Genomic DNA, 12598 nt, shown 5'->3' with positions numbered 1-12598 from the left:
TTTGTTTGTTTGTTTATTTATTTATTTATTACATTTCTATACCGCCCAATAGCCGGAGCTCCCTGGGCGGTTCACAAAAGTTGACAAGACATCTTGCAGAAGCAGTCTGAATGCTTACAAAACTGACTAAAGGACATTTTCACTACCAAAGAGCAATGGCACTCTCCCAAACTGAAAGCAGAAAAAAATGCTGCTGTGTTTTTTGAACCATAGTAGAAAGAATATCCTACTGAGCAATTCAAAGCCAAAAGTTTAGGGGAAAAAAATAAAGATTACTGAGAAACACACTTTAATGAAGTTTAAAACATCACCTGAAATTTGTTCAGGAAAATGTAGATAAGCAAGAAGAACTTTACCCTCATGTCAGGAGCACCAAACTTACTTGCAACGGAAATAGCTTTATTTCTACACGAACTACATGGTCAAGTTTTAAGAAACTACACAGGCATTTAAATTGAAAATAATGAAATAATATAAAATAGACAGTTCCACCAAAGAGGTAGCTTAGGTCCAGGGACTATGGGCACATCTATACAAGGCTTCTTTCAGGAACGTTATATGCTGTATGAATATCCACTTCACATTGGTTCATTCAGAACCAAGCATGCAATAGTCATTCACCTGTCTGCACAGCAGATGGGGATGGAAACAATGCCGGTCTGCCTTGTTTACATGACTTTAGATACAACGTTATGTAATTGCCCCTTCTCTTGGGGACAACTTTTCCAGCATTTACAGTTTGACACTGAAGCGCCAAATCAGAAATGGGAGTCATTCCTGTGCAGATGAGCCATCTTTCTGCTTTGAAGAAGACACCTGTGATTCCCATTTATAGGAAGAGTGGAATTGCCAGCCTTACATCACAACTTGCCATATCTGGCCTTCTCACTTTACTCAAGCAGACCTGCACAGCAAGACACTGCACTGTCTTAGAAACACTGTGAAGATAACAGGATTACTTCCCACAGTCTAAATACTTATGAGGCAACCCAGCCTCAAATAAGCTCATTCTAAGAAGCCAGAAAGCATAAGCTTTATGGAAGTCCTGATTAATTCTGCTGACACACACACCCTCCCCAGAGAGGCCTCAATTCCACCCCATGAATAAGTTAAGTTTTAGCTACTTTCTTAGAAGAATTCTTGCTTCAGTCCAGCCACTCTCTAATCCCTCTGTGACCATCACACCAGGCCAAGAGTGAGCACTCACCCTCTGAGAGCACGCTAGTGATGTAGATGCCTCGCAAGGAGGTCACATTGGTGAAGTCTGTCTCTCCTCCAGTGGTGGTGTAGAGGTGCCTTTCTAGAGACTTAGAATATATGATGCCTTGATCATCAGAAGTGTAGATTGTTCCATATCCAGTATCTGCAAGCAAACAGCAGATTGCAAGGGTTGGGGGTCAGAGCCACACAGAACAGGTCAACTTAGCACTATCAATATCCAATATTAAAAGTTACCAGGCCTGGAAAGCTGGCTGTATATAATCTATGTCCATTTCAGAACACCCTAAAATCTATTACAGTAAACTGGGTGAATAACTAAATGAATGAGAACTATCATACAGTGTGCTTGATAACTAGTGTGGGAAAGGGGGGGGGACCAAAAGGATGCCAAATGTTTGTAAACACAACTGGCACCAAGAGTAGCTTCCCAAAGTGATGATTTTAAAATATTCTGGCTGTCAGTTTACCAAGTATATGATTCAAATGCTTTACCATTCTGGTTAAGTTTGTCCACACTTTTTTTAAAAGTGTGTGTGTGTGTTATTTCTTGGATTAACTTTACTTATTTAATTTATATATCACCCTTCATAATAAATCACCCAAGCGGTTTGCAAATAAAAATATAAAATGCAAGCACGAATAAAATGATCATATGAAATCCCTAAAATGCAGCCAGCAGGTAGAAATTAGTACAACAGAATTTTCAAACAAAACAGAAGACTCAAAGGTCTCCTGAAAAACATTTAAAAGACACTTTTGATGCCTATGCTGTATGCTTTTCATCTTCATAGCTTCTCTGAATGGCAGTTTTGCAACCCAAATGAAGCACATTTTGGGCCTGGTCACATAACAGTGTGCTGCCTGAACCCAGGACTTTTTCTATAGGGTGGCTTGTTAAGCATGCAGTGTGGTTTGTTAACCACCCTGAACAACCCAACAACATGGGTTCCCAAGGTGGCTTGTTAGAGAAAAATAAGAAGCCACCCTGTGGAAAATCTCCTTGGTTTAGACAACATCCTAACCCACAGTTCAACAACAACCCATGCTCAACCACTGTGTATGGGTTAGCAGGGTGTAGGAAGGAAGTCATTGAGATTTATATCTATTTAAGTACACACCACCCATCCTGTCTCCTCTCTTTCTCACCTCCAGGTTCATCTACATGCATGAACACCATGTCATCATTAGCTGCCAAGATAGAGTAAAACTGTTCTTGTCCTACTGAAGGAAGCTGGGCCATGTTCCAGGTTTCACCTTGATCCAGTGACACATGGATTCGCCTTGTAGTTCCCTGGAGAACGCAATGATTGTTAAAATCGCTGATTATTAAAATTGTTTTGAGATATGTGTGTGTGTGTGTGCATGCACATGCATGTGTGTTTACTGACAGTTTATATGTTTCAATGTAAACTCTTTTTATATTGTGTACAATATTGTATTTTTAAGTTTTTTAATCTCTGCAAACTCCCCAGAGAACTTTGGTTATTGGGCAGCACAGAAATGTAATAAATGAAATGACAACATTATTTACCTTCTCGTACCACCCATACTGATGTTATTGGTATTTGTGTCAGAAGATATTCAGACCAAGAAACAACAAGAACCACAAAAAGAAATCCCACCAAAAAGTCATGATACTATGCAGAATAAGTACTTCCCTCCAAGAATTCCCTTAGTCATAGAGCTAAAATATTTTATTTTGGAGTGGGAGCTGTAGAGATCCTTCCTCATTATATGCTGAAACACTACCTTTAAAATAGAATAAAAACAATTTTCTTTTTTTGGTTTGTTTACTAATTGGCAACTTCAGCAAAAAATAACACATTTTTGTTATTTATGCAAGGGATATTTATCATTCAAAGGACTGCTCTGTCACTGTGTAGCATTAAGACATCTCTGTTAAGATATGTCAAGATTTCTTAATAAAAGCATCGTTCATGATGGTGATGATGATATACACTGTGTTGGGCTTTTCACATAGTATTTTTTTACCTCTTTGTAACATGATTGCTGAGAACATGACAAACACAAACTAAATATACACCAAGACTTGTCTTGTCGTCTTTGAGCAAACTTAAATATGAACTACTATAACCCAACAACGTGACTCAAGCACTGGACTTCCTTTACTATTTGTTGTAGAAACTAAGCTCACAGGGCCTGTAGAAATCAAAAAGAAGAAGAGGGAATTTCCTACCTTTTCTGTCATCACAGATGCAAAGAGGAAGCGCCCACCTAGGCCAAAGGAGTAGATTTTGTTTCCTATCGTCTTGAACGTCTTCCCAAAGTCTTTGGTTCTCTTCAGTTCGAGTAACCCAAGATCAGCTTCTTGAGAAGAGGTACATGAATTAATATTGCTCCCATTAGAAAGATATATAAGCCCCCCTTCGTGCAATACTCACACAAAGAGGGGTTATAGGGCCACACGGCTGGCCCAACCACCACAGTCCGCTTCCCAATGTCCGTGTGTTGAGCATGAATAACAGCAAGTCTATGTGCATAGGCTTCTCTTTTGCAGACATCCATTCTCATGTGTGGATGTCAGGGGACAGAGGTGGGAAGCCATGAGACCTCATGGGCAGAGCGTCACAGCTGTGTGAGTAATGCATGCCGAGGGCTAAAGAATAACTAAAAGAAAGCTGGGAAGAGCTGAATCTCTTAACTAGGGCCATGATAGATTTATAGTGCTGACCTTATTCGTATGTTGCCCTTCAGTTTAACATGACTTCAAGGATGAGTCACAACAATAAAAATGGTATAAAATGCAAAAGAAAACTCAGAGTAACTCAACAGAAACACTAAAGTCATTGAAACAGGAAATACTTACTACAAGAACCATTCAGATAGGTAGTGAAGAAGATGGTTATTCCAGAGCCCCTAGAAAATATCAAGACAAAAGACACACAGCTTATAGTGCTGGGGGGAAGAAAGCTGGCTGACTAAACAATTCGCAATTCAACACTTCAAAGTAGTGTATAGGGAGAGACATTATGAAATATTGCAGCTTTGTTACAATGCAAACTATGTTAGTCCTTAGTGGCTGCTTTTGGATGTCACTTTAATCAATGACGGCTTAATAAACTACACACCGTAGCTTATTTTGGAAATGGTCCACAGTGCCCTGTCATACAAACAGGCTAATAAGATACTGTGTGCAGCTTATTCAGCTACTTTGCCTAATCTCACCCTTCCCCCTGTCCCACTGCAGTCCTCCCACCTGGGCAGTGCCACTGTTTCAGCCACTCATTACATTGCTGGAGGGGCTACAAGGAGGGAAAATCTTGGGTGCATCCAAAAGGGGGTAGCACAAATAAACCATTGAGGTTTTGCAGGATAAGGACCAAACTTCATACACAGTCTCCCCTAGTCAGGAGGCACCTGATTCCCCTTCCAAACCCTGTGCACTTACATCCAGAGGAAGGAAAATCCCAGGTGCAGAAAGGGAGTAGCACAAATAAAAGCTTGCAAGGTTGCAGAATTGGGACTAAACTTCATCTGCAGCCTCCCTTAGTCGCTCTTTTACAGTTTATTGATGTAGTGCATTCGGACTATGTCGGGGAGCCACTGCTTCACAGTTGCGCACTTCAGCGATCAGGCAAGTGGCATTAAATAAAGGTTTTCCTTTTATTAAAATTGTACATTAATGTTGTGCTATGTTGTGCAGCCATTTTTCATCCCTGTATCCCATTAGGGAGAGTCACGCAGCAGCTATGTGAACTGCTCTTCCAATGTGACTCTCCAGGGCAGTGCCTGACAGATGAGACAATAACCCATGGTGGATTAAATAACCCACTATGCAGACCGTGGTTTATCACACTGGCTGATTTCAGGGAAATAAGCCACCGTCAGTTAAAAAACAAACAAATCACTAGATGACACATTAACACACAATGGGTTCAATAATCCATGGCGGGTTATTTAACCCGTTGTGGGTTATTGTATTGCCCAAATCCAGTCATTATCATCAAAAATGAGGATCTTTGACAAAGAGTTCAGAAAAACTATCAAGCCAAAACACAGCAACTCTTCGGAGGTTAAGGATCCGAAGTAAAAGCATTTTAACAAGCAGCACAAGGCTTTTGCACTTTGTAGGGGAGGGCCACAATGAGACAACTCTCAGATTCTGAAACAGAGTCTTTGTCTTTCAGGACAGTTATAAAGCTGAATGCTTAGTGGTTCTGCAAACACAGTGGTTAAAAGAATGTACAAGGTCCAATATCAGCTTGCAAATAATGGGTGTGGTTGTTTTTTTTTTAAAAAAATGCTCCTCTTTCAAAACAAGATGCTCAAACCTTCTGCCCATAAAGGAGAATAAACCCTGCTGTATATTTTGGATAGCAAAGCATGTATTTCTATATAGGAAACCTAAAACCCAGTCACTAGGTTACTGCTACTAGCAATAATTTATCCCCTCCCCACAATAATAGCTAACTATCACTGCTAGCAATAAGGTCTCCCCTCTCTTCTCTGAACTGCAAAGAACTTGAGATGGAGGTAGAAGGAGTCCTTTTCATGCCTGATCTAACACACTAGGCCTGACACCAGAGAAGCAGAAGTAGTGAGAAGCATGAGTTGCACCACTTCAGAGTGTTCAAACAGTGAAAAATGCCAGTATAAACAGAAGGAGTTACAGTGACTTTTCTGGAAAAGCACATGCTACAAATGTGACCATGAGTAAAGCTCTCGAATGCCTTCTTAAGACTGAGAAAACAGCATTAAAGATTTTATTCAAAGGACAGTCATCTTTATGTTTTTGCAAACAGCCTGCTCCAGTGCAATCAAGAGAATATTAAACTACAAACTTTCCCTGGAGAGCGTGTTTGTTTTTCAGCTGCTCACCATTTGGCCAGGCAAACATCTTTGTGGATTTCTTTCCATTTCTCGCCAAAGGTCTTGGATACCCAGAGGCTGCCCTGAAACATTTAGAAAGGATTGTGCGTTATTTGAGGCATGACTTTCAAGCTCCCATCACAAATATTTATTTACTAAAAATACTTTAGCCCATCTTGCTCAGGATGGCTTACAATTTGATCAATATATTTTAAAAATAAAATACAAAATAGTCAATAACAGAGAGAGAAAGCAACACACAAAGCACTTCAACTCAGGTGCTGGTGGGATATGGAGGTGAACCTCCATAGAGGGTTTCAAAGCATGGGAAAACTCATTTGGGAGAAGACCTTTAAGTACCTTGATTCCAAAGCCATTTAAGGTTTTAGATCCAGAAACTGACCAGAAGCCAGTGAAACTGTTGTAACAAAAGGAGTCTCATGCTCCCAATGACCAGCTCCAGTCAGCAGTCTGGTTGCAATATTCTTGACCAGATGAAGATCCCATACTCTAAGCTTGCCATGAAATTAAACCTATAGCAGCTCATAATCCTCCTACAATAGAACTGTCTGTTGCCGATGTAAAGATTAGAAATATGTATATCCTGCACTTTCAATGTAAAACCACGCTTAGGATGACTCACACCATTATGACCACAGAACAGCTATAATTACTAGATATAAACTATGATCCTGCCAATTATAGCCACAGGGGGCCATGCAATAGCCCCCTACTCCCACACATCATGGGCCTGTGTGCATGTGTGAACCGCCCAGAGAACTCCAGCTATTGGGCAGTATAGAAATGTAATTAATAAATAATAAATAAATAAACCCACCATGGCTTAAATATGCCACCATGGCTCGTTTAAATCAGCAGCACATGCCATGGATTATTTGAGGGTTGTTTCCCCGTTAAACAAGCCATGGGTTTGGATGACACATTAAGCCATGTCCTTGTGGGTAATTAGGTTAATGGTACACAGCACACGCTGCCAATTTAAACAAGTCCCCATGGCTTAAACAAGCTACTGTAGCTTGTTTTGATTGTGTGAACTGGAGCACTAATTCTAAATGGCTTCTTGGAACTCAGATTTGGGGCTTAAATTACCACACCAGTGAAGAAATAAGCAGATAGTTCAATACACCTGCATGTGCATGTAAAATGACCAGTCCTTACTTCAGTACTAAGCACCAACAACAACTCAGAATTCTGAGGGTGATAAACTATTTGAGTCAAGGGATGGAAAGGTAGATCTGTCAGTACAAAGTTCTTTGCAAAATCAGATGATCTGAAGATTCTTCCTGTGTGAAATGGGCCAGATCTATCTCCGGTCAGTATCACCTAGACAAAAAGATAAACATGGTGATCACCTCTTATGTTTCAGCACATGGAGCTCATCCACACTACCAGTTTATCACAAGTACAAACATCATCAGAAGCTATGATTGCAAACAGTGTATTTTTAAAGGAGGCAAGTTAAGGCCCCATTAGAAAAATTGTAAGACAATAAAAAGGCCAGTTGGATAGGAGGACAGAATTTTTCAGTTAACCCTGACACTTCCCCTCTTGCTCTTGACCCTTGTGGAAATTTACAGTGCAAATTTGGACAAAGGCACTGATTGACCCTTGTGGAAATTTACAATGCAAATTTGGACAAAGGCACTGATTGACAATGATATGACTACTGCTGTTGCTGGTTTTGTCATTGTTATTGTTGCTGGTTTTATTGTTGGCTTCCGTTGTTTTTAATGCTATTCTACTGTCTTTATGTTTTTACTGCTTTTAATAATTTAACTGTTTTTACATATTTTATTGTTGTAAGCTGCCTTGTGACGGTGTTTGCCTTGAAAGGTAGCCAAGAAATGTTTTAAATAAACAAATAATAAATTAAATAAAAATATCCATAAAACCCAATAACCACCTTGATGACACCGGATGAACCGATGCTATGTGGATATTAACATTACTTCTGTTTTGGCAGAAAACTAATGAAAGTCAGAATAAATGCAGTGGAAGGCCAACAAAACCACTACTGCATTTAACTGTGGGTAACAAATACATCCTATGCAGCCTACCTGCGCAACAAACTTAATACAGTGCACTACAGAAGAGGGCAGGGGGGAAGAGTTAATATTTGAAAAGAATATGTTCTGCCAAGGATACCAACCTGCTCTAATAAGTGGAATTTGTGAAATTCACATAACCATGTCCAGACTATTGTGCGATTGCATTGACGATTTAATCTACAAAATGGCAGTTTGAACAAGCAGACAAAGGCTCTAATTTACAAGTGGGGAAATAGAAGCATCAAGAAGGATGTTATGTCATACAGCAAATCAGTGGATAACAGTGTATAGTTAGGTAGGTAGAGATTTTGTGGAAGAAGTCACACACATAATAAGGGTATCTAGGCCATATTGTGCCACCACTCTGCATGACTTGGCAAGCAACCAACAGCTGGAGAACGGGAACAAAGCTCAAAACCATCTGAGGTTCCAGGCATCTAACAGCAAAAAGAAGGTGTCAAATCTGCCCCCTACTATTAGACAAAACTATTAAATGCAGCCTTCAAAAGATCTTCCATCTTAAGACTAACTCCCATCTTTATAACAAAGGATAGGCTAAAAAAACAGCCCCCCAAATCATATTAGCAGACAATTCTTACCTTCCCTGAATTCTCTGGTCCAATAGCCATTCCAAACTCTGTTCTGATGAAAGTGTTGTTAATGAGATCTGTGATGTCTGTGAACGTTTTCCCATAGTCTTCACTAAGATGTAGGAAAGAGACACAAGTATAAAAACTCCTCAATACAGGAGGATACTGCAGAAGTCACTATTTTATTTATTTGTTTTCATTTGGAGGCCTCTTAGAGCAACTGAGAACACCAAATAAGTAACAGAAAAAACTGAAACATTTTAAAGCCACCATCTGGAGATTACATAACAGCCCTTGCATAGTGTGTTTTCGTTATGTGGTGAGCCAGGTATGTAGTACCTCGTCATGAGGTTGAGAACTTTCATACATGAGCATAAATATCATGGAAAAAATCACCCCACACACAATACAGCTGCTATACATGGACATGCATAATATTTATTTATTTATAACAGGCAATACATTTAAGAATTTATCCCTTTCCTTTCACATAGGCATCAAGGTGGACAACAAGATAAACATTTAAAACAATAATAAATGAAGAAGCAGATTAAAAAGCAATATTGAGCTGGTAAGTAAATACCCATAAAGTAGCATTCAATATAAAAGGAGGGACCAGTTATCATAAAAGTTATCATTTTCCAGTAAACACCTAGTTGGGCAGAGTGGACTTTGCTTGGCATCTTAAACATAAACACAGCATGCAAACACATCAAGAGCGAGACTTCCACAATTCAGAATTCAAGTATTTAAAGTGGTTGATGCTACATAGCAACTATAATGTGCCTAGCCCACAGAATCGAGACGGAAGATCGCAAATCTATCCTGCTAAGACTTCTACAAAAGATTGTTAACAACAATCCTTTGAGAAGGATTGTTGTTAGCAATGTCTCTTGTTTACCCATCTAACCATGCTGCAAATGCTTCTCCCTTCAGTTCAAACTTTCCACCTTGCAGCAAGTCTTCCTGTGCAAACCAAAGAGTGCCTAGGGCTTTTCTAGACTAAGAACAAAGCCTTTATACTAGGCTTGCTCTACAACAGTATGCAATGCCCAGTTGTGTCTCTCTCTCTTGGGCTAGCTACCGTTTCCAGCTTGTTTCAAACTTTGAATATGTTGGTATTGTTCTTAATGCAAGACCATAAGTAAACCAGAGATCTCTTCTGCCTCTTTGGAATCCTGAAGTTGGGAGCAAATGCACTCTGACCAGCCATCTACACAGGCAGAAAAGCTTAGAGGATAATTGAATTACTCAGCTGCTCCATGTCTTTCCCCATGCTCTTGGTTAAGAGAGTGCCACCATTGCATGCCCACCCTTGGCAGGAAAACTCTAGTAGTGGAGAAAGGCAAGAGAAGGTAAAATCAACCAGATCAAGAGTTACAAGGAAGGAAAGATCCTAATCACTGCTGCTCGCTTCTGTGTCTGGGAACGTGAGTGTATGACTGTGGTGGGGGCTTTTCAGAAAGCATGAGCTCTTCAAATGCTCTCATGCTCTTGCCACTCATAGGGCCTACCTGGATAGAGCTTTTTTCTCATAGGATTCTCAACAGGCAGAGTGGGTCTGGCTTTCGTATGGTCATGCATGAAGATGAACCAGACGATAAGGGATCCTGGGTCAGTGTGTTAATATTTTAGGGAAGACAGTGTAGCATGCATTGTTTACAAGCCAGGCATAGGTATGAATGAGCCCCCCAGAAAAGCTGCTTCTGGCAGAGAATAAGCCTGGCATATGAACTACTGTTAAGCCAATATGGCTTCCTCAGCTATTGCTGCTGCAATTCACTATGGATTTTTTTGGCCAGCTTATAGCAATTCTTCCCACCCACCTCCATGCCAATGAGTTGGGCTTTACAAGAGTTGGGATGCCAATGAGTTGGGCTTTACAAGAGTTGGGTTTTACAAATATATACAGGATACACTCTGGTCCACAGGAACCAATCCTGATTTCTGCCAATCCTCTCATCCTAGTGGTTTTGTAAAAAGGATGATCTATCACTAGTTCAAAAGCCCTGCCCCTAACAGTTATACCTAGGCAATTTGAGGTTGCTCCTTAATCCTCCTATACAGGATTTGAAGCCAGATGAGAAGGTTTGCATTCAGTTCCTCAATATTCACAATTATGTCCTTACCTTCGGTAGAGTTTAGATTGCCCAAAACTCATTATCACCAGAGGTACCTGAAATGTGGTCAACACAAGAATAACCTAGCAAGAGAGAAGCCAGTTAGCTCTGATAGTCTGAGAGAACAACTGCTGGAATTCACAATGTCTTAAGGCCAAGCAACTCTCCTACCCCAATAAGGACTAATTCATATTATCATATTTGGCGGTACATGGCATAGCTAATACAAGTTTACTTTTTACAGTGTTTTTGTGTGTGTGTCATGCTGGACTGAATTAACATTTTAACATATGTACAGTCCACAATACACTTTTAAAAAGTCTTTCAGAATATGGTTATTTGTAAAACAGATTTGTGCTGGAGAATTCAAAAGGTCAATTAAATACACAAAAATGCAGCAAGTAATTTACTGTTTATTCCCAAAATGGTTTGTCTAACTTTACAACTTTCCTTACTCTTCTTGATGACCTTTTGAAAAGGTTACTTAGTTCAGCCACCTACTACTTTGATATAATATCCTGAAATGTCAAGCTGCTCTTCTCCCCAAAGAGAGGATAACTCACTTAATCCCTGTTCACCTAACTGGCCTGACACAGCTTTCAGTTATTTATTTATTTATTTAAAACATTTATATCCCGCCCTATATCATTAAGATCTCAGAGCGGTGTGCAGATAAAAACATACAGCATAAAACAATAAATATGCACAGTTAAAAACAAATTAAACCATGATCCAAGTTAAAACAATATATAATTTAAAAGCAGTAAAAGCAGTTAATAGCTGATTGCTGTATAGAGCCAGAGTTCTACAGGTTAGTATGAAATATAGGCTTTTATTACAGCCAAAATTGTGCCATAACCCCTCTTATATCAAGGATGTGGTAAATTAAGTAATTGTTAAAGTAGGAATCCATTCCATCTTACTCTTACCTAGTTACTCTTAGCCATGAGCTAAGAAGCAGAGACTGTAAAACCCTAATCAAAAGAGGAACTTAAGCTATCAGCAGACTCTTACTTAAAAGGAGAGGGGAGCACTTAAGTATCTGTACAATTTTGATAAAAGTTGGATTAGATTCACTGTACAGCAGTATAGAAAGACTGAATCTGTAATGAAGTCCATCTTTGAACTCTGCATCCTGAAAACTGAAATGCCCAAGACCACCATTCTGGTTTGGAAACTATACGAACAGCTAATTTGCCTATCCATATCATGGGGAACTAGTAACTAAGACTTCACTTTGTAATCTTATAAGACATCTGTCACAAAAGAACCAAAACAAATAGACAGGGACTCCAACCATACATTTCAGGCTGAAACCAATTCTGGAATTCATTTATTTAAACATTTATATCCCACCCTATATCATTAAGATCTCAGGCGTGTAGTGGTGTCTGTTCAGACACATACCAGAGATGGAGATACCCTTTTATACTACAACAACACTTACATAATTTGTTCAGTAAATCAAGCACCTATTAATTAAATGTGTTGGGTTGAACCCTAGAGATCCCACAATAATTTTTACTAGAGCCTGGCAACTGGAGAGTACATAGGCTCATTGAAGGCTGTCAGTGGGCCTCAGGCAGGGTTTATTATTAATTGCAGTATTTATATACCATTCCATATCTAAAATAGGTTTACTGACAATACCACCAGTTTAAGTAAAGGGGTGGGGATAGTAGAAGTAGCAGGACATCACTTTTCAGCTAGCTTCATGCTAGGTGGGTTGAAATAGGGTTATAGCCTTGCATGGGAAGAGAAGAAATAG

The 12598-nt window shown here is 39.6% G+C and overlaps 1 protein-coding gene across 2 annotated transcripts in view; it reads right to left on the bottom strand.

Moving 5' to 3' along the window:
* SORT1 (sortilin 1) overlaps positions 1–12598 on the bottom strand; it is a 65844-nt gene that overhangs the window by 17362 nt on the left and 35884 nt on the right. Inside the window, exons 3-10 of one of the 2 annotated variants that reach the window (XM_063140641.1) lie at positions 10840–10913; positions 8720–8822; positions 7231–7395; positions 6061–6134; positions 4049–4098; positions 3419–3549; positions 2368–2512; positions 1208–1363 (exon numbers count right to left, since the gene is read on the bottom strand). In XM_063140641.1, the coding sequence (XP_062996711.1) occupies positions 1208–1363; positions 2368–2512; positions 3419–3549; positions 4049–4098; positions 6061–6134; positions 7231–7395; positions 8720–8822; positions 10840–10913 (898 nt within the window). The remainder of the gene's footprint in view (positions 1–1207; positions 1364–2367; positions 2513–3418; positions 3550–4048; positions 4099–6060; positions 6135–7230; positions 7396–8719; positions 8823–10839; positions 10914–12598) is intronic. The other variant, XM_063140647.1, reaches the window with a different exon arrangement.

This window comes from Elgaria multicarinata, chromosome 1, assembly GCF_023053635.1.
Source record: "Elgaria multicarinata webbii isolate HBS135686 ecotype San Diego chromosome 1, rElgMul1.1.pri, whole genome shotgun sequence".
Classification (NCBI taxonomy): Eukaryota; Metazoa; Chordata; class Lepidosauria; order Squamata; family Anguidae; genus Elgaria; species Elgaria multicarinata.
This window is presented reverse-complemented; position numbering and strand designations above follow the sequence as displayed.